The 25548-nt window shown below is 43.2% G+C and overlaps 1 protein-coding gene across 2 annotated transcripts; it reads right to left on the bottom strand.

The window, feature by feature from the left end:
* Window positions 1–3256: 3256 nt before the first annotated feature.
* jph1b (junctophilin 1b) lies at window positions 3257–19242 on the bottom strand. 2 transcript variants are annotated; one of them, XM_076294319.1, is made up of 6 exons: window positions 18587–19242; window positions 15113–15878; window positions 9378–9496; window positions 6528–7171; window positions 6284–6379; window positions 3257–6153 (listed from the first exon to the last, which is right to left on the bottom strand). In XM_076294319.1, exons 1-5 carry the CDS (start codon window positions 18963–18965, stop codon window positions 6299–6301), a joined length of 1989 nt encoding a protein of 662 aa, XP_076150434.1. In that variant the 5' UTR covers window positions 18966–19242; the 3' UTR covers window positions 3257–6153; window positions 6284–6298. The 2 variants fall into 2 exon arrangements, with proteins under 2 accessions (XP_076150434.1, XP_076150435.1); XM_076294320.1 differs by having other exon boundaries at window positions 3257–3854.
* Window positions 19243–25548: the final 6306 nt, after the last annotated feature.

The raw sequence follows: 25548 nt of genomic DNA, 5'->3' as shown, positions 1-25548 counted from the left end.
ATATGGAGAGGAAATTCATTATTTTGGGGTGCTATATTACGAAGTTTGGCAGTGTGTGCATCAATGGCAAGCCATTTGAACATTTAATGGCTAAACATCATAAGATATGGCAAGCCATATGCAATTATGATTATGCCTAGAATGAAACATAACAAACTGTTCCAGCTCATCACCGACGACATGCGTGTTCATGTCAGTTTCAAATGCATGGGAGGGAGGGGTGAGCAAGCTCTCTGTTTTATTTGAAATGTCAACAGAAGTGGCATTACCCAACCATGCTTAGAGAACCTTTAAATACGAGTTTAACTGACAACGAAATCCGTTCATTTTGTACAGTTGCGTAGACTGTATAAATTAAGTAGTATTGGTATGGTATGGTGTTAGAACAATAAATGTCCCATCAACAATTGATGGAATTGGGAACATTAACGAATCCTAAATTTAAGTGATGCGCTGTTAGCTAGTTACTTAGGCCTATAGAATTTATTCTAGTTAACAGTTGTTAAAGGTGCAGTCAGTGATTGTGCAGGAAGTCACATTTGTTTGTGTTTATGTTTATGCAGACACTTTTATCCAAAACAATGTAGGCCTACATTGTATTTGAACCAAGGACCAAACAAAACACGCCAGAGAGGAAGTTCACCCCAACCTTCAGTATTCCCATAGAAATTCCACGTAGGGTTTTGTTTTTGTTATGGAGACAGTCTGCCCCCACTTTGTTTGTTTCCAGTTTTTGGAGCCTGGGCTGCCTACAGAGACCAGGTTCTTTTTTCCAGTGTGCTCACGGAATGGACAGCTAGCGGTCGTGGGTAGATGATTGCTGAATGTGACAAAAAATTGTATGCGCTTGAAATTGCATAAATTCGCTGACTGTACCTCGGCAGGTCATTTGGGACAACGGTGAGGATAAGGGTATTTGGGGGAGATTACGGCCTTAGTATACTTGGTACACTTAGCTCCATTCAGCAATGTAAATCACCCTCATTAAAAATATAAAAATAAAATAAAGATGTCTCTTGTTGTTGTGTCCTGAGCTCTAAGCCGTCAATCCCAGGAAGCAGGTCTTCCTCTGCTCTGAGGAGTTTTTAAACTGCTCTTTAAATCACCAGAGGCCTCAGCCATGGCAGGTGGACCCGCCGGCCTGGGGCAGTGTAACGGCAGCCCTTTGCCATAGTGTCATGCTTGCTATATATACACCATGGGCATGGGTGGAGCGCGGAGCGGAAAGACCCTGGGGGCCGGAGTGGCATCCGCCAGTGGGCACAGTGTTGCTGGGTTCCCTGACGAGAGGCAACAGGTGCCCACGGACAAGCCCACCTCTGAGCTCTGACCCTGGGGGCCTATCAATCTAGCTCTAATGGCAAAGGGGGGGGGGGGGGGGTTTCGAGGGGTTAATCAAGGAGCCACTATAGCATGTTCCAAAGGTGAATGGGGAGGCGTAGGTGCAGGGTGGGAGGATATGTGTGTGTGTCTGTATATGTGTGTGTCTATATGTGTGTGTGTGTGTCTGTGCGTGCTTCTAACATACGCCAAAGGTGAATGTGGAGGCATAGGTGCAGCGCGCATATGATAACCCTGTTCAATTACAGTTTGTAATGGACTTCAACATGTTTTCTGTGGTCTGGTTCTGCCAATATGAGTCCCTGAGTTTGGACAGACATGAGATGCCTTTGAGTTTGTTAATGGGAGTGTCCTAGCCTGAATATTTATGATTGTTTACCTCCGTTCAAAGAGTCATGTGGTGGCTTTAACATTGATTAAAAATAAAAGAGACCATGCATGCATGTGCCACACATATTAACATTGGAAAATGGATATAACAGTTTCTATAAAGGGAGTGTGTCCGTTCTTTGGTCTGCAGGAAGGTGTCCAGTTGCCATGCATGGGGGAGCAGTAAACGTGGATGGTATCTTCCCCAATGTTAGATTCCTTCCCTCTTCTTGTGAGGGGCCTTTTATATGAAAGAAGCTATGACCTGTGAAACATGAGATTGTGTATGTAGTCGGAGATGTTTGAGGTTTGTCGCTGTCTCGCATTCGCATGCCTCACATGGTCTGGTCACCAGTGTTGTCTGACCTTGGCCATTCCCCCAGAAATGTTTCTGAAACTGTTCAGCCTCTAAGTTTACACCCCTTCCTCTCTGTTGGTTCAAAAGAACCTTTAAAAATGAATGCCATGTTTATTGTGAGATTTGAGAGAAATCAGATAGCTTGGTATTTGAAGTGACTGGCGGCACATTTTAAGAGGGAAGGGGAGTAACTAATGTGAGGAGAGCAGTAAGGGGAGAGCAGTTATCAAGGGAAATACAACCAGCTCTGTGTGATTCTGTAATGGCACTGTAGATCTCCAGCTGCCTCTATATTTAAAGATGATGGCTCACTGTCATGGAAAACAGTTGGACAGCAAAACTACAATGACACTTTCTGTTTGGGTCCTCACCTTTCTGTCCCTTTGTGGTGCAGTTACATCAGCCCTATACAGTTGGCTCATGTCCCATGAGCTTCATTTGTACCTTTTACACGTGCATATCCATTTACATCACACCAAAGGTTGAGTTTACTTAAATAGCAACTGTTTGAAAAGCCTTGATTAATTTGTTGCTTAAACAACGGCTCCACTTAATCTTGGCATGTCCCTTTGATTGATTAATGAGTTTTATTTTTTGTTATATACATGTTATGAACACCTTATGAACTGAAAAACATATTTTCAACACAATTCATAGAATCTGTATAGAGAACAGACATGTGTTAGTCATGCAATAACCAGTTTTTTGCAGTATGTTCTTTTGCTGTATGGGATTAAGCTATGGCAGCCCTGTGCTCATGGGAGGGTGGGGTGGGGTGGGGTTGGGTTGGGGAGGGGTAAAGTGTGTTGGGGACAGGGGGAGCTACACTCTCTGCTCTCAAATATGACACTCCCTGCTGCAGCTGTTGTTCACTATTTTGGTCACAGGATCACCACAGCAATCCTCCAGACAAGGGGGCAGTTTTGACACCCAAGTGTGTGTGGTAGGGTGAACTGCTCTTAAATAAAGCATCACATACCTGCTGCCATGGCTGGGGTGTAGGCTATAGCAAGGGGACTTCCCTTCCAAATCTGAACCTAGGTTTTGGTCCCGGTGTTGTTAAATGCTTTTGGAATAGCAGAATTAATACAGATGATGAGCATTTGCCAAGTGACATATTATACACACACATTAATTAAAAATATCTTAATGTCATAAAATCACATTTTTAATCCTAATTTAACAGAAGCAATATTCAAAAAAATACAGACACAAGAGTTCATTAATCAAGGCTTGAGGGGTAGTGTGTATCAAAAATTTTATCAACACATTCTCATTGTTTTGTCAATTATTGAAATAGTACAATCACATCAACAGTTCAAAGTTTTGACTGCATCAGCACAAATTAATTTGACTGTAAAAAGTATAATATGCGTTACATTTTCTAACAACTTCGTTATGGCATACAATCAGTGTTGCTTCTTTTTAGAAAAATACCCAAACAAGTTCATTTATTGTGTGTAAAAATTACTAGAAACATGACATATGTTTGTTTATTGGCACATAAACATTACCAAAAAGGGGGTTTTACCTTTCAATAATAATATTTCTTTGGAGAAGGCCAGTGGGGTACGCTTAAAAAAATAGCCATGTACATAGCCACAAATGGGTCTTGCACCCACAAAATTCCCACATTAAAAATAAAAGCCTTCACCTTGAAAAAGAGTTCATTTGAAAAAGAAAAAAGAACAAAAAAAAAAACATTCTTGTTGCCATTTCTCCCTCTGGGAAACTCCTCGGGTGATCCCCATCATTTTCCACATACCGCGGCAGTCAGTACAACCCTCTGTAAAATATGCCACCTTGCCGTTACTGCCCCTTAATTCTTCATCTACAGCCATTATCTCAAACACAACACTTCCTCCAGTCTATCAGTGTCAAAACAAGTTTATATGCAAACAAATGTCTCAAATCAAGTAGCTTCAGAGGTGTTAGCACGATTAATACCTTTTTAATGTCTAGCACTGAGCTAAATAGAACTCTGTAAAATATATAAAATATATATGTATATTATTCTGTCCCTGGTGCAAAAATAACAAGTTTTCTCTTTTAAATTGAAATTAAATAAAATCCAAATCCCTTGTGCTCTACCTAACAAAAAGATCAATGACACATTAAATAGTGATGGCAGATATAAATACAAATAAATAAATCCTTCTAATGATGTTGAAATTGTCTGGTAAGACAAAAACAAAAATGAAATGACTTCTGTAATTTTTCTGAGGTAAACACTGACAGTGGTTCATGATTTTTTAAGGCATCTGTCTCTGCATATTCTAGTCTCTCAGAATCAGGAGCTCTACCTGAATATTCTCAAAACAATACTTTCAAGCATTCTGAATGATGGCCATACACAACCCCACAACTCTAGGGGCATAAAAGGTGAGGGGGTAACTTTCAGCGATTAAAGAATTAAAGGTGCAAATTCAAATGCAACAGGTCATTCCCCAAACCAAAAAGAAGTAAATACACTAAAGAAAAAAATCCATGCAATACACCCTACTGTTATATTACAAGAACAAACAAGATCAAGTATTTGTTTTCTGAGACATGATGTTTTATCACCTCTTACACCCATGTCAAAATGCTTTAAAACCAAACCACACTATTATTTCAGATACTGGTACAAATTAATTATTCACCAATTCATAACATCAACAAAAATAATTCAAAGGAGTCATTTCTACAACACTAAATGTACTTGGAAACATAATATCTTTGTTCGGTAAACAATGTCCTGTCTATTGGCTAGTGTTATATTTGTGAAGATTATATTCATATCATATTTAGAGTTAGGATTTTTAAAAAATGAAACCAAATAAAACAAAACAAAAACAGCATGATTGTAAAGTTGTTGCTCACAACAGAATATGAACAGTAGTAAAAATAACATTAAAACAAAAAAATTTAAGAAACGGACACAATTCAGACACCGTCATAACTCCAGTCCTACGCGTGGCCATATCATAAGTGACCCTCCCCAAGTGTCAGCGGAGAGAGATGTAGGACAGGGCTGTCCATTTGCAGGTAATGGAATAAGACTGAGTGACCCTTATCCTTATAAATATGCCCAGCCTCTTCAACTCTGGGACGAGAAGGACACGAGCACACACACACACACAAACACACACACACACACACATACACTACACACACACACACACACACACACACACACACACACACACATGCACACAAATACATACACACACAAACACACACGCACACAAATACATACACACACAAACACACACGCACACAAATACATACACACAGAGAGAGAGAGACACATAGACAGACACACAAACACAAACTCACACAGACAGAGACACACATAGACAGACACACAAACTCACACACACATTCCTACACACACACACTTACACATTCTGCCAGAGAAATGGCAGTTAGCTCTGTTCACACACACTCACACAGTCACACACATACATACACATACAGTACACACACACATATACACACACACACAGATACACGTGTGCACACACATACACACTCTGGCAGCTCAAGCGCCGCACATCTCCCTCCGCAAACGTCAGATGGCAAAATAGTAAGGCAGCTGTTAGCTTCTGTCATCTAAAAGTGCATCTCCGAACATACCCAGTTAAGCCCTTTCCCCTATCTCGCCCCCACCCCCTTCTCAAAGCGCCACTGGAGGGGCCATGCACTTGACGGGGTACTGGCTTGGATCAGCAGAATTCTCTTTTTTTCTCTCTTTTATTTACTTATGATTCTTTTTTTTTTCTTTTTCTTTTTCTTTTTTTAATCATTATTTTTCATTTTTGGCTCTCCCCAACATCTGCTTCCTTCGGCTCTAGTGGGCACCAAGAGAGACACGAATCATAACCAGAGAGATTGTTGAGAAAATCTCTGGCCCAACAGCTCCAGGTGTCTTCTCTCTCTCTCTCTTTCTCACACACTCTCTTTTCCTTCTTTCTGTTTCGCTCTAAGTCCAGTCGTCCAGTCCTTTGCCTGAGTCTGAGTCTGCCTGCCGCCATTTTGTTTTTAAGGCCGTCGACGTAACTGCAGAGAATTAGGGGCCTATGCCACTAGTTTTCATGAGGTCACTAAGGGAGTCAAAACAGTTAGAGGGGTTATAGTCATTGAGTTGAATCACAGGCATTGCTTATTAAAGAGTATTGCCGTAATTGTTGTGATTATATACATTGCACAAAGCTCCCATGCTCAGTGTCTTACCTGTTTGATCTTCTGTCAGGTTAGGAAATGGACGAAAATAATAGCTAAACCAACATTTATAAGCATCACAAGGATAACCAGAACTGAATTAGGGCCCTGTAAAAAAGAAGAAAAAAGATCAGTTAACTCATCCTCATCCCCTCTCACAGGAGACACATGGGTGCTCCAGCATGTGAGAGATATCAGAGAAAGTGTAGTAGGAAGACAACCAAGTATTTGGAGGGCACCCATAGCCTACACTTACCGATTCTTGTTCGACACTGTCGGTGGTAATCTCCAGGCTGGCTTTCTTGGTTTCGGATAGGCTCTTTGGCTTCAACGACTCCTGCTTCTTGAGTTTCGGCTCAGGTTTGCTTTCTCTGAGCGCCATGGGTTTGGGGGTGGGTGCTCTGTATTGCCTCATGGGGGGTGGTGTTGGGGGCTCCTCCACCTGCATCTCCATCTCCTCCTCTGGTGGGTCCGGTGGGATCATCACTTCGGCCTTGACCTTGTAGCCGTGGTACTCCGAGTGCAGCTCGCCGTTTCCGGGGCTGCTGTGGGCATTGGCGACCGGCGCCACTAACTTGGCAGGCTTGGGTGGTGGAGCAACCTCCAGAGCTGTTTCCTGCTTTACTGATATCTTGGAGGCGGCCTTCGTGATGCCCGTGACTGCGGTCTCCGTAGTGGGCGTCTTATTGTCTTGTTTTCGACTGAAAAAGGACTTCTTTTTGGTGGGGGGAGGCGGGGAGGGGGGAGGTGTGGGTCCCGGGCTGTGAATTGGGGTGTGGGTGGGGGTTGTCCCTTTGCGGTAGAAGTGAGGGCTTCCCGACGGGGACTTCTCCTTCTTCTCCTCTGGGACCTCCTTAATCTCCACTGGCTCATTAAACCTCTGTTTGATGTAGTCGGGGCCTTGACAAGAACAGAGACACACAGACAACAACACTTATATATGATGTATGCTAGGCTAAAAAGAAATCCCCATGCACAGCCAATATGCAGTTGCTGGTTGGTAGCAGGAACATATCAATTAAATAAGACCAACCACCACACACTGTGGTTAATACACAGTGGTTGGTCTTGGTTTTCATTCACATGATATGGTGTTTTATCAGTTCTCCATTAAAAAACAAGGAAAATCTGGACAAGACAAATAGTATTGCACATTTATTGCACATTTATTTTACCCGCTGACAAAAAAATAAAATGTTGGCAGAACACAGGATTTTGCACTATTTATCCCACCAGTGGTGGATGAGCGGGCTCTAAAAATGTCCATCAGCTGGTTTACGACTGCCGTGTGAGGTTCCAGGCATTCCCTGCATTCTCCTGACCACCACTAATGCAAAGTGCTCCCCCAGCTGACACCCACACACTCTCCAGAACCCTGAGACGACGCTCCAATGAGCCAGTTGGGCCCTTAGCCATCGCCAACTCTGTAAATCTGCCTGTGGAGCGACGATCCCGGGCTATCGCTTCTGCAGTGCAACGTGCTGTGTCCAGGAGCAGTTTAATATCACCTCCTCCCATCAAAACAAACTCATTTCACATGGCCATGGGATTTCAGACTGATACTGGAAGCCGTTAGCGCTAATCTTGCAAGACCGTCTTCCCTTAAACAAGAGACCTGAAGAATCCATAATGACAATGAGCACAACACATTTCCAGTCCAGTAGTATGTGAGCTCATCAGAATATTGAGCTTCTAGAACACTACTGAAATGTGTGAATGTTTCTCTAACCAAAACTTGCCTTCATCAGCAGGTGATGCAATCAAAAGTGTAGACAAAGCCACTGAGTTAATTTATTAAAAATGGATGAATCCTTCTGTGATGCATGTCAAGGTATTCTCAGTAAACTGTTAACGGTCATGGAGAACTGGTCAGCTAATCTGGGACTTGAAAGATACCATAGACTCAGAGGTAAAGGACAGCTGCTTAGATTCATTCTAGATGGCATAATTCTATCAGGGTTGGAGTGGTTTACAGCTCAAAGTCATGTCCTGGTTTGAACTGTAAAAGACACATCTCATAATCAAACTATGAGATGATTTTAGCCCCTTGGGTTCTCTGCTACAAGCTGCTGAATAAATAAAGATAAAGATAAATAGATTCAATAAGAGTTAACTCTCTATTCTTGTTAGTCAGACATATCGTTAGGAGATGCCGGTACGTGGAGTAGGGAGGCCAGGAACAGAACAGGTTCTAGAGTTCACTGCCTGGGGCTGTTATCTAGACAACAGCACTGTTGTTAGGTCAAGCACCAACGGGTTAGCATAGCTTTAGGCCCTATATCTAGGTATCTACGCAGAGCCACTTGGGCTAATTCAGAAAATAGAGTTCATGATATCAACTTGGATCGTCTGTCTATCTGTGTGTGTGTGTGTGTGTGTGTGTGTGTGTGAGTGTGTGTGTATCTGCGAGTAAATATGCATGCAAGCTCATTGTGTAAGGTTGTGTAAGGTAGTGTATAGAGAGGCATGTTAAAGAGGAGAATTGCAAATGTAGCTCGCTAGTAATTAGAACATTTTGTTCAAGGCATAAACTTGTAAATTTACTTCATTTCCTTTGATCTGTAGCTCTCGTTTGTAGGAGAAAACAAATCTAAAAAATACAAAGTGAACTTAAGAACACAAAAACATTCTGGGCCCTAAACTCTCTGTTCTATGGTATCCGTATGGAAACACGAAACCTTGAAATGTTTGACAGGATCATGGGATAAGTTATGATAATCATATTCATCCTATTCAAAGCTCATTTGCATGCACAGCTGCTCTACTTTCTTTGGGTGGAAAAAATACATGAAAAAGGGAGACATTCAAGCCAGACACAAAGAGAGGGACACAAAGGGCGGGTTATTCAGAGGGAGGGGGCACGTATCAGTGGTACATACAGGGCCAGAGTGTGTGTGTGTGTGTGTGTGTGTGTGTGTGTGTGTGTGTGTGTGTGTGTGTGTGCAGGTGTGTGTGTGTGTGTGTGTGTGTGTGTGTGTGTGTGTGTGTGTGTGTGTGTATGTTTGTATGTATGTGTGTGTGTGTGTGCATCTGTATGTGTGTGTGTGTGTGTGTGTATATGTATCTGTGTGTGTGTGTGTGTACTGTAGGGAGTTGAGGTATGTACCTGGTTGATGGAAGTTGGGGGACAGCTCGCGAGCCACTGCCCGGGCAATGTCTGAGTCCTGGTTGGCCAGCAGTGCAGCCTGGTCAGCAGCCTCAGCCTTGGCCCTGGCATGTGCCGTCCTGAAAGGAGGAGAGAGAAAGAGAGACAGACAGAGAGAGAGGGACAGAGGGATGGAGGGAGAGAGAGAGTGAGTGAATGGAGGGGGGTGGGGTTGGGGTAAGACAAGGGGATGGCACTGCCAGATACTGAGCGAGGAGAGGAGCTTGAACATGAGATAAGCTGCTCTGCAGATCCCCTCTGCGGGCTCAAAAACAATAGCTTGACACCCAGAGGTTTGGGGTGGCATGTCCTGCAGAAATAATAAAGTCCTTCTTTAACAGATGGTATTATCCTCAAGTGACTTACTCTTTTTTTCTTTAAAAAAGCAAGCATAAAAGACTGCCAAAGAGGAGCGGGGCATAGCTTGTACATGTCACTCTAATTTTAGCCCTTTCTAACATTTCATCCCTTCAGAATGATCTGTTGTCTGGTTATTCATGCCCATCTGTGCCCAATCACCTTGTGGACTACTCCAGAAAGTCTAATGCCTTTGAATCCACTTGGGAGTATGCTGGTTCCCTGACACTGCCTTATCTATATTGGAAAAACTCTTCCAATTCAATGAAGCTTTATATAGTCTGTCTCATACAGACCATCAAGGCTAAAAGAAACATCCAAGATAGAGTGTGTATCAATCATTTCACTTTCCTCGGGAGCACTAAGCTTGCTTTTAAAAGATTACAGGCCTTTCCCCTTGTGATAAGCTTTGTAAGACACAAGACAAACTGTCCTTAGACATTAAAGTGAATTGAATGTCTAAATTCAGAGATCACCAGAGATCCGTTTTGTTTTGGAAGAACATATAGATTCTTTCCTATGAACAATATCATATATTCTATCCATAAACATATTTCTTTACACAACGTAATTCTATTACTAGTGTGTTTTTGCATACATTAGTTATGGATTATGAACCTATGAACTATATGTCAGACCACCCTGGGCTCATTAACAAGGCTATATGAAGCATGGCACTGTTGTGCTAATTACCAGTTATCTTGATCACTGTAATTATTACAGAACAGCTCAAGTATATTTTCTCTGCTGTGCTTGATACACCCGCATAGATGGATGCATCCATCTCTCTGGACTCCAGAGGATTTCCCAAAGAGATCGTGTCAGTGACATTACTCATTTGATCACCACCACCACCGTCATTCATTATTACCTAACCAGCATCAGATCTGTTTCTTGCCCGTCCTCATTACATAAGAATCTCTTGCCCACACAAATGAAGAATTCCAGTCTATCTTGGGTGATAGCTTGATAAGCTGTGCAGCGTAACAGCTCCCTTACTCAATACTCAATCTATTTCCATTCAGTGCTATGGCACTTAGTATGCATTTGGACTGACAAGTCATCTCAAGCGTCCGTTTTAAAGCATTGCTTGTGCTCTATAAAAGCCCGGTAGTGGATGTGGTATGAAGTACACTGAGCCAGGGACCATCTCCTTGGTGACAGAAGGAGCACTTGCAGATATTCTGAGGTTTTCATTTGGCAGCCGTCATCTCTCCCACCTCCACCTCCACCTCCACCCACTCGTTCCAACTATCTCACACAAGAGCTCCGATAAAGATGTCAAGACCAGGACATCCTGCCTTCCACAGAGGAGCACACACACACACACACACACACACACACACACACACACACACACACATACACACACACACACACACAGTCCCTTTATGTTATCCGTGCTACGGTTCATCCCTAAAGGTAAGTGGTGGAGTACAAGGGTTTGTGAAATTATTCTGTTGTAATTAATTCAATCATTATGACTCATTCGCACTCAGGGCGATGTGTGGAGCATGTTGCAAATATTTTACCAGGTGATAATAACTCCTTAGAGGGGAAAAGATTCCTTAGGATCTCCATCCCGATATAATGCATTAGTCAACAGTCATCATATTCCATTTGCCCCTTAAACACACCAAATATAGAGAAGGGCATTAGTTTACAGTATTGAAGTCATTAAGCAGGGGCCATGGTGAGATATTCAACATACAGGATGTTTAAAACCTCCACTGGGGCTTTTTCAAGTATAAAGAGGCCATTTGAGAATGTTGTTCCAAAAGTGATATAACCAGATGGTTATATCACTTTTCTCACTTCATGAACCAAGCTTCATCTACTCCATGAAATGGAATGTTTAATTTTATTACTGGACATTCCATTGCTTAGGGTTCCTTTTGATAATCAGCTCTCTTGTTGCCCTTCTTTGACATTCAGTGCCAGTCATGGCTTGTTCAGTTCCCTTTCTCAGGCCTACACATCTGTTCTTAACTGTGACGTGAGACAGCCTAGACACTGATGACTGAACAAGAATGACTGTTTTGCAGACATAAACTACAAATATGTATTGTGAAACCATACTGCACCAGTAAATTAACGATGAAGTTCTGAGTCATCTCAGTTGCAGGTCAAATAGACACAATCTCTCTCTCTCTCTCTCTCTCTATCTGTCTGTGTCTCTCTCCCTCTCTTTCTCTGAGTACTCAAGCAGATGATAGCAGTGGCACAGATGGAGCCGCCACTACAGAGCTGTACTCCTGTCTTGCCTTATTTAGTCAGGCCCTGGTGCTGACACACTGGAGACAGAACCCACGTGTGAGAACACCGCCGCCAGTACCAGGAACTGCCCTCTTCCCCTCTCACCTCGGTCTCTCCCTCTCTCTCCCCCTCTCCCTCCCTCCCTCCCTCTCTCTCTCTGTCTCTATCCCTCTCTCTCTCTCTCTCTCTCTCCCAGGCCTCCAGTCAAGCGACAGAAGTACTGACGCAAGCCAAAGCCCCTCTCCAACTCTCTGCACATTCTCCAGCATCTCGGCCGCGCTTATCACTCCTCTCCATAACAATCTTCAAAGGCACGGCCAGACATTTCATTCATTATGCTGCTCTGGGACACATTACTATTTCATTAACTACACGGGTTGCGTAAGGCCTCATTATTAGAGCTTGCATTAAAATTCATAGGCTTGGCGATCGACTGTGTGCGAAGCACATGTTAATCAGGTGTTTCTTTTACAGATCCCACAATGTAACCAACAGGCAAGAGTGGCCAGATTCAGGAGAGAAGACAGCCTCAGAGATAAGAAAGGGTTAGTGGGACAAATCAAGAGGAATGCCTGAAAGCTCTTAAACAGGTCAAAGGCATGTCTAATGTGACGTGTCATGACTACATGTTTAATTACACCGATCCTAAAAAAACATGAGGAGGCCTAATGTCTGATCACGTCTGAACATGAAGCTAATTCTGAATGCGTCAGAGAGCATGGTACAATAAACAAAGCCAAGGGAGGCTTTTCTTGTTACCTAGCCATGCCTTTTAAAAAACATGTCTGATAGGGATAGTAGATAGTCAACAGCAAAGCGTTCACTGGACAAATACATGTCTCAATCATTACTCATGCAGCTGAGTATGTTTTTTCTTGAGGTGTGGAAGTGTGTCATGAGAAGACTCATCTTTCATAATGTTTCACTGAGACGTGGCTCAGCCATCCCAGACCTGCAAGGTGCTAGGGTCAGTTAGCCTCCCCACATGTCCTAACATGAACTTGAGCTAGAATCTCGGGTCATGTGACTACATTGGGTTGCATGAATGTTTTAGTCATTAATGCATTAAAGCAATTGAAATTAAGGAAATAAACAGGCAATCAACTGGGATTTCAACAATCAATGACTGAAGTACAGCATAGCAGTTGTAGTGTAGAAGATCTGTGACCTGCTTGTATTTTTTTTTTAAACTATACTTTCAGTGCTCACAGGCATTATCCATAATAACCCAATATTCTAAATTTATTTCACAACTATGCACAGTGCAGTGCAATAATTACAACGCAAAAAGCTTTGGCACTGAATAAACAGCATTAATATATTAAATAAATAGGCATAAATAAAAAGAACACGTGCATCAACTAGCCAATGTGTAGTTACATAACCTCTCTATCAGCGAGATGTTCCCAGATGAACACAGAGATGTTCAGTTCCCCTGCTGATTGCACCCACTCACCCTCACCCTATCACTTTCTGGAGGAGACAAGACGTCCATAAAGGGTCAAACAGCTGACCGCACCACAAACCGCACTATCTATCATTTAACACATGGTCCCCTCTCTCTCAGGTCCCCATCCTACCAAAGTCTGACCCCTGCCCTATGCACTCTTCTGGATCAGTATCGATCAGCTGATCAGCATTAGAGAATGGCCGGCGGCCATGCGACAACCCCCATGCACTTCAGCTACTCCGCCTTGCTGCTACGTAACATTAGCACTGGCCCGTATATCAGAAATATCAATATATTCAATGCTATTTTATACAACACTTACCATATTCAGAATATGTATGGTATGTGTAATATTGTGCTATGCAGGCTATCATCTGTGTGCATTTAAAACTGACCACATTTTAACAAGGAAGAATGCTACAGCTCCCTCTCTCTCTCCCACACACACAAACACATACACAATCCTCTGGAACCACCCGGAGCGTAGGAAATTAGGGGAATGGGGCTGTATTCTTTAACCAAGCGTGTGTTGTCCTCAGCTTCAGTCAACACTTCACCACATCTTCAGTTGTAGTTAGTGAATAGAAAATGTGAGTTTGACTGTCAGATGCATCATAGTACCATCCTATCAAATTCTTCAATTGTGAGGAGAGTGTAATATATGAGAATTGTCCATGGCTAAAGCCCTTTCTGGGATTGTTTGATTATCAGTAAATGTTAGCAAACTGCCAAACAAGCAATTCATTTAGCTGGAGCAGTACTAATCTTGCATAGTAGCCGGTTGTTACTTGAGTAGTGGTGAGCTAAACTGATTCAACTTGCTTTCACCCCTCACTGCTTTATGATATATGGTGTTTAGGCCTACAGTTGTCTTTGCCTGAACAAATGGTGTTGTTCTTTATCCAGAATTGTGTTTCATGCTCTGTACAGCCAAACTTAGTTTAGTAGTTTTTGATAGCTATGCTGTGTGTGCGATTTGCTTTTATCTTGAACAACTATTTTGGGCAGCATGCTGTGTCTGCTTTTTTGGTAAAAAAATGCTGATACTTACACATTATAGTTGTTCTTTATTATTATACCATATTCTATCACACTGTATATTGCCATTCTCCTCAGCATGTTGAACTTCTTCCATATGAGCCATATGGCTCAGCCCTGTGTAAGGTTATTGCCTGGCTGTCTGGCTATATCCTCTGCTTGCATGACAAGACAGGACAGCTTCCAGGGCCACACTCCTTCATGCTGAACTCAGCAGGGCTGCACTCATGATAATTAAGGCAATCTATGGGCTCATTTTTAGGGATCATATCGCTGCCCCAGTCGTAGTCCTCCACCATGGGACACCCGACCCCCAAAAAGCTATAACGCCCCACAGTTTAAAGTACACAGCGCGCTCTCATTTTGGTGGAGGACGGGTAGGGCTGGCAGGCGTGAGATCTACAGGATGGAGGATTTAGATTATAATTCTGTGCAGAGTCTGAGATATGTGTGCTTTGGTACTGCTTTGGTATTGTGGATTTTTGTTCACATGGCTGTGTGTGTGTGTATTTGTGTATGTGTGTGTGTGTGTGTGTTTGTGTGTGTGTGTGTGTGTGTGTGTGTGTGTGTGTGTGTGTGTGTGAGCTAATTTTACCTTGAAGTGGCTATTTCCACTTTAGTCCTGGCGATGGCAGCTGCCCGGATGGCTCCCTCCACGGCGCGGTCGACCTTCTGCCTCGTCTTGGTGTTCTTGAGTGGAATGAGCTGCTTCTTGATGCCCCGCACCAGAACGTTATTTTTGTACTTCCCTTCCTCCTTGGTGCCGTCGGGGAATATCGTGCACCCGTAGCCATGGCGCTTGTTGTTCGTCCACTCGCCCTCATACTTCATGCCGTTGGAGCGCTCGCTGACGCCGAAGCCGTTGCGCTTGTCGCTCTTCCACTCGCCCATGTAGGCCTCGGTGGTGGTGGCGTCAACGTGGTCCTCGGACGGCAGGTAGTCGTCGGCTACGTCGCCTTCGCCGAAGCTGATGGTGGAGTTGGCGTCGCTGGAGCTGATGCGGCTCATGGTGGCGTCGCTGCGCGCCGAGCTGCGCTTGCTGGAGATGGACGAGCGCGAGTCGGACTTGCGCAGCTGCCGCAGGCTGCCGAAGAGCGAGCCGCGCCGGAACAGGCCCTTCTTCTTGCCCGAGCCGCCCAGCTCGCTGTCGCTGTGGAAGTTGAGGACGAAGCCGCCGCGCGTCCCCGCCGGGCTGTCGGAGAGCTGCTCGTGGAGCACCGAGCCGTTGCTCTGTTCGCTGCGCAGCGAGGCCAGGGATGTCCGCAGCGGCGAGCGGATCACCGTGGCCATGCCGTAAGGCACGCTCTGCCGCACGCCGTAGCCATGACGCATGCCGCCCATCCACTGGCCCTGGAACGTCCCTGCCGTGATCATAAAACACAGCCGTTAGGGAGAGGTTACAGAGGCCCTGTCTAGGGTCATTTACTGAGGCCTTGCCTATAGGGTCATGGCATCCCTGTTCATTGTAAATAGTTGTGGTCAATTTGGCTATTGAGAGGGTCACTTGAATTCATGAGGCTGAATGTCATTCTTCAGTTCTCAGTGGACCCTATAAAATGAGATCTCAAAACAAGAGCTATTTCCATTTTTCCCTCTTCATATCGTTCATAACTCTGGCTGCAAGGAAAAATCAAGTCAAGTAACCTGACATACACACTAACCAAAAGTGTATGGTTCTGTAAGAAATGATGGTCTATATAAGTGGATACACAAACAAAGTCAGGCGACATAGTATTCAGTTTGAATAAGGCAGCACAGTATTCTTAAGCTTTCATAGCTTAGGATAAATGGATTTAAACTCTTTCAAATTCATCAAATTATAACGTGAATGCTGACAATCCAATAAACTTTGTATGGCTGAATGACTGCTTTGTTTTCTGTCAGAGAGGAAATCACATGGGATGTCTATTTATACCTTCCACTCTTTAACACTGCCCCTCTGGGGAATGGTAATTGTTGAAATGTTTAAGGAGAATATCATAGCAGGCCATTAATGCACGTCAATACACTGCTTACGCTTGATTCACTGGATCTGCTCCACTAAATAATAGAGCTCATCTTTTCTATTTGTGTCTCTTTCAGACCATTGGCTATATCCAAATTCTGCCACTGACCCTAACACCCAAGATGTGTTTTCAATCTTTATGTTACTTCCCACTAGTGTTGGCAGGAAAAACAGATCATTAAATGGCCACATGGACAATCGGGAGTGATAGACAGAATGATCAGATCTCTCTCCCGTTATCTTTCTACTCTTCTGCCTGTCCTTTCTCCATCTGTGTCAATATATCAGTGTCCATTACCGTGTGCCTGTGCCACATCTTTGCAGGAACTGATGCTCTTATGAGAGCATGAGAGTGTGAGAGAGAGGGGGACGGTGCGAAGGAAAGTGAGAGAAAGATGGAGAGAAATTGGCACGATCTGTGGATATGTGTCTAATTTATGAAACAGTCACACACATAGGGTTTCTAGCAGCCAGCTGTCCCGCCAGTTGGCTTGAGGTTCTGCCAGAGGAATTAAAAAGAAATATGAGACGTTGTGAACTATTGGTGTACAACTAGTGAACAAAAATCAATCTCCAGGTTACTTTGGAGAACTCTGCACCTGCTCAAAGCCATGGAGTAAGCAACTCTGTTTATGACAGATATATTTAGGACCTTTAAGAGAACTACCCTTGCACGTTTTCTTCCGAGTTTATTTTCCCCTCATGACCACTAACTCCATTTATGTCAATTTTGTTGAATCTCCATGCCAGAATAAGACTAGTAGGGTATATCAGAACAAATTAACACAATCGTATACTGATTGTTGGGAAACAAACATAGCAACCGTATGTGTGTGAATTCTGATAACCTGACACGTTTATCTTAGATTTATGTGTTTTTTATTATCACTTGCACCCTCCTATTTTATGTAGGGGCAATGATAGCCGCATGTGTAACCCAAGCCTGGTCATGACGACAGCGTGACGAGGTGTGCGGCTCTCCTCTCTATATCTCACCAGCTTGTCTGCCCAATCTGACAGCGCCAGGCCAGGAGGCACAGCTATTTTAAAACATGGAAGTCATCTAAGATATTGTAAAGTTTGTGGCAGTAACCCCTCTAAACCGTTTTGTTTTTTACAGTTATTATTCCAAGGAAGTTTGGCTTGAACAGGACATGACAGCAATAAATAAAATTCTTTCTTTTGAACATGTTAAATCTGTTCGCTTGACTTTTTATTTTCTTTGAATGGCTTTCAGTTCTGTACACAATTAAAGCCCATAGTCTTATCTGGACAGGCAAGTTACAATATTTTCATAGACATAATCCAGTAACTGACTTGACACAGGTGTGCTAGAAACAGAAACCAAATATTATCCGGGGCTCCGAATAAACCCATTCAGCATTCACGTCCCATGTCATGTCCCACTCCCTGCTCTCAACTCAGTGTGGAAGTGTTACACAAAATGCATTGATTAACATAAAAAATGCATTTAGGCAAACTCTAACAACATGACTGGGTAGTACAAATAGACACTCTAACACACATACACTTACTCGCACATGCATGCACGCACACACACACACACACACACACACACAAACCAGTAATTCCATAGTGAAAGAGATCAATACAGCTCTTCATGTCGGTGCTGGTTAAAAAGGGCTTTGATTTGAAGTGTTGCAGATGTTTCTATTATTAGCCATGACCTCTATGGAAGCCCAGTGCTGACCAGTCCAATCTCGGGCCATGTAGCCTATCAATACAGCTCAGTGTAAAAGCCATTCACTGACTGTTTTGCACTGATAATGTATCTACTACATCCATTTTCTGACTGTTTAGAGGAACAGAAAATGCACTGGCCTGATTTTTGCTGTGCATTTGAGGTTTATTTTTAAGAAGCAGCAACTCCTAAAGGAATAATCCTAGTAAGACTAACAAATGTAAGGGACTGGCCATCTAACTTGTGAACAATGTTACATTTTATTTTAAAAATGACATGAATTGTTTGTGTTTCATAAAACTTGAACAAACACGGTTTAAGCTTCAACTCTATATAATCGATCATGAGAAGTAACAACTTACCACCATCACCGTAGGTCTCAACCCCATATCCATCCTGCAGACCATTACTCCATGTGCCTTCATATCTAGCAGGTGTATTTAGGCTTTGTCGGACCCCGTATCGCCCCTTAAATCCATGAGCCCACTCTCCACGATAGAGCCACCTCCCTTTCGACTCAACGCCAAGCCCGTGGCGTTTCCCTTGCGCCCAGTAGCCCTGATACGTATTTCCACTTGGCCAGGTGTACACGCCAACTACCTCGAAGCCGTTAGACCAGGACCCGGAGTATTCGCCCTGGCCCTTGGGGCCCGTGCAGATACCGTGTCCGTGGGCTTTTCCATCCTCCCAACCACCGCAATATGTGCCGCCATCGTCGAAGTCAAACCGTCCGCCCGTCATTCAGATCAGGTTCGAAAAATTAAAACTCGTTGCAGAAGCTTGATGGTGAATTATCTGTGGCTTTGTCCAGGATCAAAGTAGACAAGAGACGCGAGACCCGCTATAAAAGAAACCTGGAAAACAACGCTGCGTGGCGATGCGGTCTCGCGGGGAGATGGGTGAGTGCGTGCATTGGTGTGGATGTTGGCGGTGAGTGAGAGGGAGGATAGCGCACAGGCGCCGGAGCTGCACGCTGTCACTGTCGCTGTTCCAGGCTTGTTTTATGACTCTCTCCCCCTGCTCACTACACAGGGAGGGATACAGGGGGAGAGAAGTCCAAAGCCGGGAAAGAGACGGCTAATTACTGACGTCAGTACTATAGCGCCGCCCGGCCTTTCTCTTCGGGGTTATTTGGGGAGTAATTCAGATGTGCTCCGGTTACCTGAAAATGTGTCATATGCAACAAAGCACTTTCCGCGATTAAACACGGAAATAAAGCTGATTAAAGTCCAGGCACATTCGGTTCAAACGTATGGGCAGTTTTATTTGGTAGGCTATGATTCAGCTCGACTTAGAGCCTAGAAAAGCTTTTTTTGTCAAGGTGTTACAGTGGACTGGCCCCTATACTTCACACAGCAGTAGGCCTAGGTCTACAATAGTAACGGGACAGGCCAACATAGTTACATACCAACACTGTAGGCAAACGGACATACAATCTTTATTGTGCCACGTTTTCATCAATCATGCTGACTATAATAAAGATAGACAATTGTCCCCAAATTAATATAGCTATAGTCACACTGACAGTCAGCATATGAAGGTGCCTCTGGCTTTTGGCATGTAAGAGCTGGTCCAGACTGAGATTTGCAGAAGTACAGTTCATGTCAGACAGTTGTTGAAAGATGGTTCAACTTGTGTCGTGCAAAAGGTGACAAAGAACGTCATCATTTCCCAGAATAGCAAGCCTGATCCATTAGGACATGGTGGTTATTGCACACGCTAAAACAACGAGCACACGGCACACGCGCTTTCAAAGAGCCGCCGCGTCATGCAGACAATATTCACACCTCTTGGAGTGGGAAGGCCGTTACGAAACACGATAGACTACTGTGGATAATTTCTATCAAGCATGCCATGAATCAAGTTCTGGTGGTTTAGGATAATGCAAGATAATAGCCTAGATACACGATATAACCTAGCCTACTTCTAGACTACCGAGTTTCATTAAGCTAGTTGCCTAGGCTACTATGTAGGAATTCAGCTACATGTTGTCGCAGACAGAAGAGTTGTATTTGGGCTAGGAATGTGCTATCATTTAACAATGAATTAAACAGGCTTAGTCTACTTAATTCTCGTATATGAACAATATCTTCTTCAAGAGGATATATTGAAGTCTATTACACCTACAGGTGTCATGCTCCAGTTACGTAATTCACCACCAGGTGTCAGGATAGGCAAGCATTTTACCCAGTCATACTTGCTGGAGTGTGCAAAGGAGTAGCCTGTGCATGCATCTGTTTTTTTTTTTTTTTTTTACTGTTGCTCAGCCACAGAGTAACTACAACGGTGCCATGACAACATAGCCAATGAAGACCAGTTTCTCCTGCTATTTTCAAGTCTTGTCATTATCGTGCTGTTTGGATAAGTGTGTCCTGATATTGACCAGTTGCACAGTTTGACAGAGAATAATGTTGCAGTTATTTGCATATTTCTCACAATGGTCAAACTCAAATTTCTATTTACTTAGTCAGATTTAAATGTTGTAAACATTTGACATTTACAAGCATTATCTATCTATAAATACTAAGTAGGCTATGTGGTGGTAAATGTATGTAGATATCTAGAGACTATCTAGAGATGGTAAAGATCTAGCTACACAATCTGTAGCCTACTTCAAAAACACTGAAATAGTCACATTTCAGTTTTTTTTATATCACTGCAAAATATGTGACTTGAGATGTTATTTATCCTAGCGTATAAATTGATAAACATCCATGTTAACCTATATTCTGGAGGCATTAGATAGAAATATGTCCTGGCCACTACCAACAGTAAGCAAGTGACACACACACATGCACACACACACACACACAACCTTATATGTTTTGGTGTTCAGGTGGCCTTTCAACACTGTAATTCCACAAGGCGGTCGACAGAGTGTAGCAGAGTGAAGAAGAACAACAACTCACAACATACTGCAGCACCCTGTGACCCAAAACACCAAAAGACCACAAAAAAGGGAAAACGTAACCCTGCGAAGTAGTTTATAGACACAGGGCCAAAATAACCACTAGTTTCATTAGGACTCATCCAATGTGCTGCTCTCTTGGAGAGTTACTTTGATATATTTATTTCTTATCGTCCCCCTTCTATTGGCTTGAATAAACACAAGTGGATTGCATCATCCTCTTTTATAGAAACAATGATTTCAGCAAAGGCAACATGAGTCCTTGCCATTATGTCACATGTTATTGTTAAAGCAGAACCTTTTTTCCAACACAGAGTAGCTTGATACCCTACCCCTTATGTTTGTAGTATGCTTTGTTCACTCTACTCTTTCCTATTATTTTCTACTGCAATAATCTTTTTTTAACTAATAAAAAGGGTATCTAGTATATTGGAAACAGATGTGCATGGAGTGCAACAGAGTGCAAGCCTGTGCTAGTTTGAGTGTGTGTTTTTAATTGTTGATGATGGTCTTTCAGTATTTCGATTTATTCCTCAAACACTTAAAACAGGCTGCTAGTTTTCATTGGCAGTGTTCACTCGTTTAGCGACCTTTCCCTGCTTTCTGCTCAAAGATAACAGTCTATATATGGTGCTGCACAGCACTCCCCACACACACACCAAGAGCGAATCATTACCCACTGTGTGAAAGGATATAAATAAATAAAAACGGAGTTTGCAAAGCACAAAATATGGCAAAATCCTCTAGACTTAAGCAGTATGTTATGCAAATCTCTTGGGTATAAATTCTGCGGTGTTCAATATTTATACCCACTGAACACTACTATGATCACTTCGAAAAGGCAGCAATGTCTTGAAAGATTCTGATTCTGAAAATAAACGGCCAAAAAAAGGCCCTACCACTGACTCTGAAAATAGAAACCAAATCATAAGTTAGCTGCTCATGGTATGCAGTGATGTCATAAAACCGACTTAACATTGGGTAAAGATTAGACCTACCCATGAAATCAAATTTTACATCACTCCCGTCTCTCAACAGCCCCCCCCCCCCGCCAGTGGACCCTGCACCAGAGAAATCCCATCCGCAGGACTGTATAGAGCTTCCTGTCCCCCCTGACAGGGCTGGCCAGACTGTGAGTGTGGTCACAGAAGCTTCCTGCCCAGTCCAGACAGCTGACCAGCCAAGTCCGCCACCGCCGGTACTGTAATCATTTCCCTGCCGTCTATATGCAGGATACTAAAACTAGGACCTCCAACACATAATGTTCATGTTAAATCTGCACCACACAGTCTCACTTTGGCCAAAGTTCATTTTGATGACAACTGTGCTAACTTAAAAGAAAGAAACAAGACTAAGTGACAAAGATAGAGACAAGTGACAAAGATAGAGACAAGTGACAAAGTTAGAGACAAGTGACAAAGATAGAGACATGCAGATGGAGAGGAAGAGAGATAAAGTGAAAAAGAGAGAAAGTGAGAGAAAAAGAAAGTCTACCTTTTAAGAGAAGCAGGCCTTAAGTTGTAAATCCACTTTGGTAATTGTTTAAATGAGGCTAGAATGTCTTGACCTAACCCAGTGCCAGGAGAAGATTTCCCAAGCTTCTGGCTCCATGTTTATGAAGATAAATTTATGATGATGGCTCACTGCTATACACAGCATTTTGTCCGTAAATCAAATATTGGTTCCCACACATAGTTCTATAAACTATGTGGATTGTGGAATTAAAAGACAAAAATGGTGGGACACATAGTTGGTTATTCTCCCTGAAGTATATAAGGTACCAGGGGCACTGCTAGAAATGTTGGGCCCTATCAAAGTAGCTACTCTTCTATAAATGAACTCAATCAACTCAATAACCAAAAATCAATAATCAATGATCATTTTGCCAACAATGACGTATAACCATGGATTTGTTTGGTTTATATCTTAAACAAACACTAAATTATAATTTTGACTACATTATTTAGCCTACTTGATGATGATATATACAGTAAGTGTTCTCTAGGGGCCCCTTGTTAGTGCTGGGCCCTTAGAATCATCCAAAGGCCAACAGCAGCCCTGTAAGGTACTGACCAAAACACAACAACATGTTTGACAAATAATAGTAAACAAAACTACAATTACAACTTTCACTCTCCCTTTGGGAGACTTAGCAAGTGTTTTGGCAAGGCATCTCAATCCAGATCAGCTCTGAAGTGCCAATACTAAGCTGGCTTTCTGGTGTGTTGTACACTCACTTTCCAATACATGACGCAAGGCTTGTAGCTTGTCTCATGAGTGGAATCTCCACTAGCAGTTCCAAGTAGAAATGGAACCATGTGTTACACTATATTCTGGCCACTAACTGGAATAGCTGGTGCGTGATGTTTGTTTGGGACTCTGCAGAGGGAATCATGTAGTGCCTTTAATTACCCTATCATTCTCATTTCACTTTCAAATGACAGCTTGGCCTGTGAGAGCGATGTCATGTTTGGGACTTCATTTCAGGGGACACCTACTCCTTTGTCTAATCGTTTCATCACACACACACACACACACACACACTCAGATACATGCATGTCTGTAATTTGTTTTGTCCTAAAATATTAAGCCATTGTGGGGGCCCTTCCACCGAGCAGGGAGGGAAGCAGTGGAAACAATAAGAAAAAAAGCTAGGCCTTATCTAAATGCAAGCATGTGCTCCTACGGAGCTCACAGCGCTGAGGCAACACCATGATGTCAGAGGGGATTTCAGGGGGATGTTGTTGGTGCTGCTCTCTCTAACACCATGGGCAGATGGGACTAGGCAGATGTTTAGCTCCAGCTGGGCTGAGGTGTGTTGGCCTGTGCCCACGGTGTGTGCGTATACGTGCGTGCATACATGTGTGTGTGTGCGTGTGTGTGTGTGTGTGTGTGTGTCCAGTGACTTGTAATGTTTTTGTTCACATGATTGTCCCCACCTGTTCAGAGATAGTTCTGCAATATTTGAAGTCATTAGTGATTGTATGGTCTTTACAAAGAAAAAAAAGAAAAGAAACACTAAAAGATGCAGATGCTGCAAGTAGATTTAATGTGTCTTTTTATTCTGTTTTTTAGAGACCCAACCCACACACACACACCATATAAAATCCGTTATCACATTTACAGTAATATTTCAACTTTATCCAAATTAGATTTCCTGCTTGGCCACATACCCTGTGTCCCTCGAGCTCAAGTGACTGACCAGTTCAGTGTAGGGGTCTGAGGCAACACCAGGCTAAAATCTGAAACAACATTCTCATCGTCATCATCTTTGGTTAATTGCCAACTTGCTGCATGTTCCCTGCCAAGCTCCAAATGGATCTGCCTGCCAGACAGCACTGTATGAAAGAGGCCAAACTTTGGTCTAGTTCCTTGTGGAAAACGCAGCATGCAAAACAAACAACAGAGTAGAATGTGCATGCAATCAAACAACTTTCACATGGAAATATAGATATGATTTGGTCAAATGACCGCAGAGTAGCAGTCAGGGGAGTGCGGGACAGTTGTGTGGGACTTTGTAGATTTATGGGCTCTGTTTCTGTTGGACGGGCCACTGGGGAAGTGAAGCCAATCTGCTGCTGAGGCAGAACACTGAGCAATACCACTTGCTAAGATATACTACTACACTGTCGCTGCATGGTGTGCAAGTGAACATCTGGCCATGCTGGGAAAAAGCTGCCCTCTCTGTCCTCCCTACTGGACAAATGGCCACAGAAGGGACTCCTCCACTCCACTAAACTGTGTCATTCGAACATCTAATATGGACACAGACAAACCAAATAGACCATTTTGTTCCTCTTAAAAAATGTAAGTGAAGATAATCCATACATTATTGCAAGCTTATGCACTCTCTATAACAAAAAAATGATTCTGTGACCCCAGCATTGCTATATTATTGCTCTATGCGCTGATCAGAGGATGGGGAAACACTAATCCCGGCGCAGTGAACTGCCTGCAACAACAGCGGCATTCAGGGAGCAGTGAGGGGTTAGGTGCCTTGCTCAAGGGCTCTTCAACCGTGCCTACTGGCTGGGGTTTGAACCTGCAACCCTCTGGTTACAAGTCCGAAGCGCTAACCAGCAGGCCACGGCTGCCCCCTGCCCTTTGGTGACCAGCTGGAGGATGTTAGTGATGGATCACATCCATGAGTTTAAATGTCATTTACTAAAGTGGAGTCAAGTGGAGCTTGACCATGAACATGCGGCTTAGCAAGCAAATGGCATCAGATAGTCCACATGAAATGTCCACATTTGCAATGGTGTTGAACCAATGTGAAAATGCCATCTGAGCATGGCACATGGAAATGTGACAACAGGAAATTGTGCCCTCGTTTAATCTTAGTTAGTCTGGTCACTGCATGAAAGCATCCTATACACAGTTACAGCACAAAAATTGAGATGAATAACAAATTAAACA

Source organism: Alosa pseudoharengus, unplaced genomic scaffold (assembly GCF_046254945.1).
Source record: "Alosa pseudoharengus isolate Yale_2024_CS ecotype anadromous, Long Island Sound unplaced genomic scaffold, YU_APseudo_1.1 YU_APseudo_1.1_scf_2, whole genome shotgun sequence".
In the NCBI taxonomy this organism is placed as follows: Eukaryota; Metazoa; Chordata; class Actinopteri; order Clupeiformes; family Clupeidae; genus Alosa; species Alosa pseudoharengus.
Note: the sequence above shows the minus strand (reverse complement) of the source record. Positions and strands in the feature narration are given on the sequence as shown.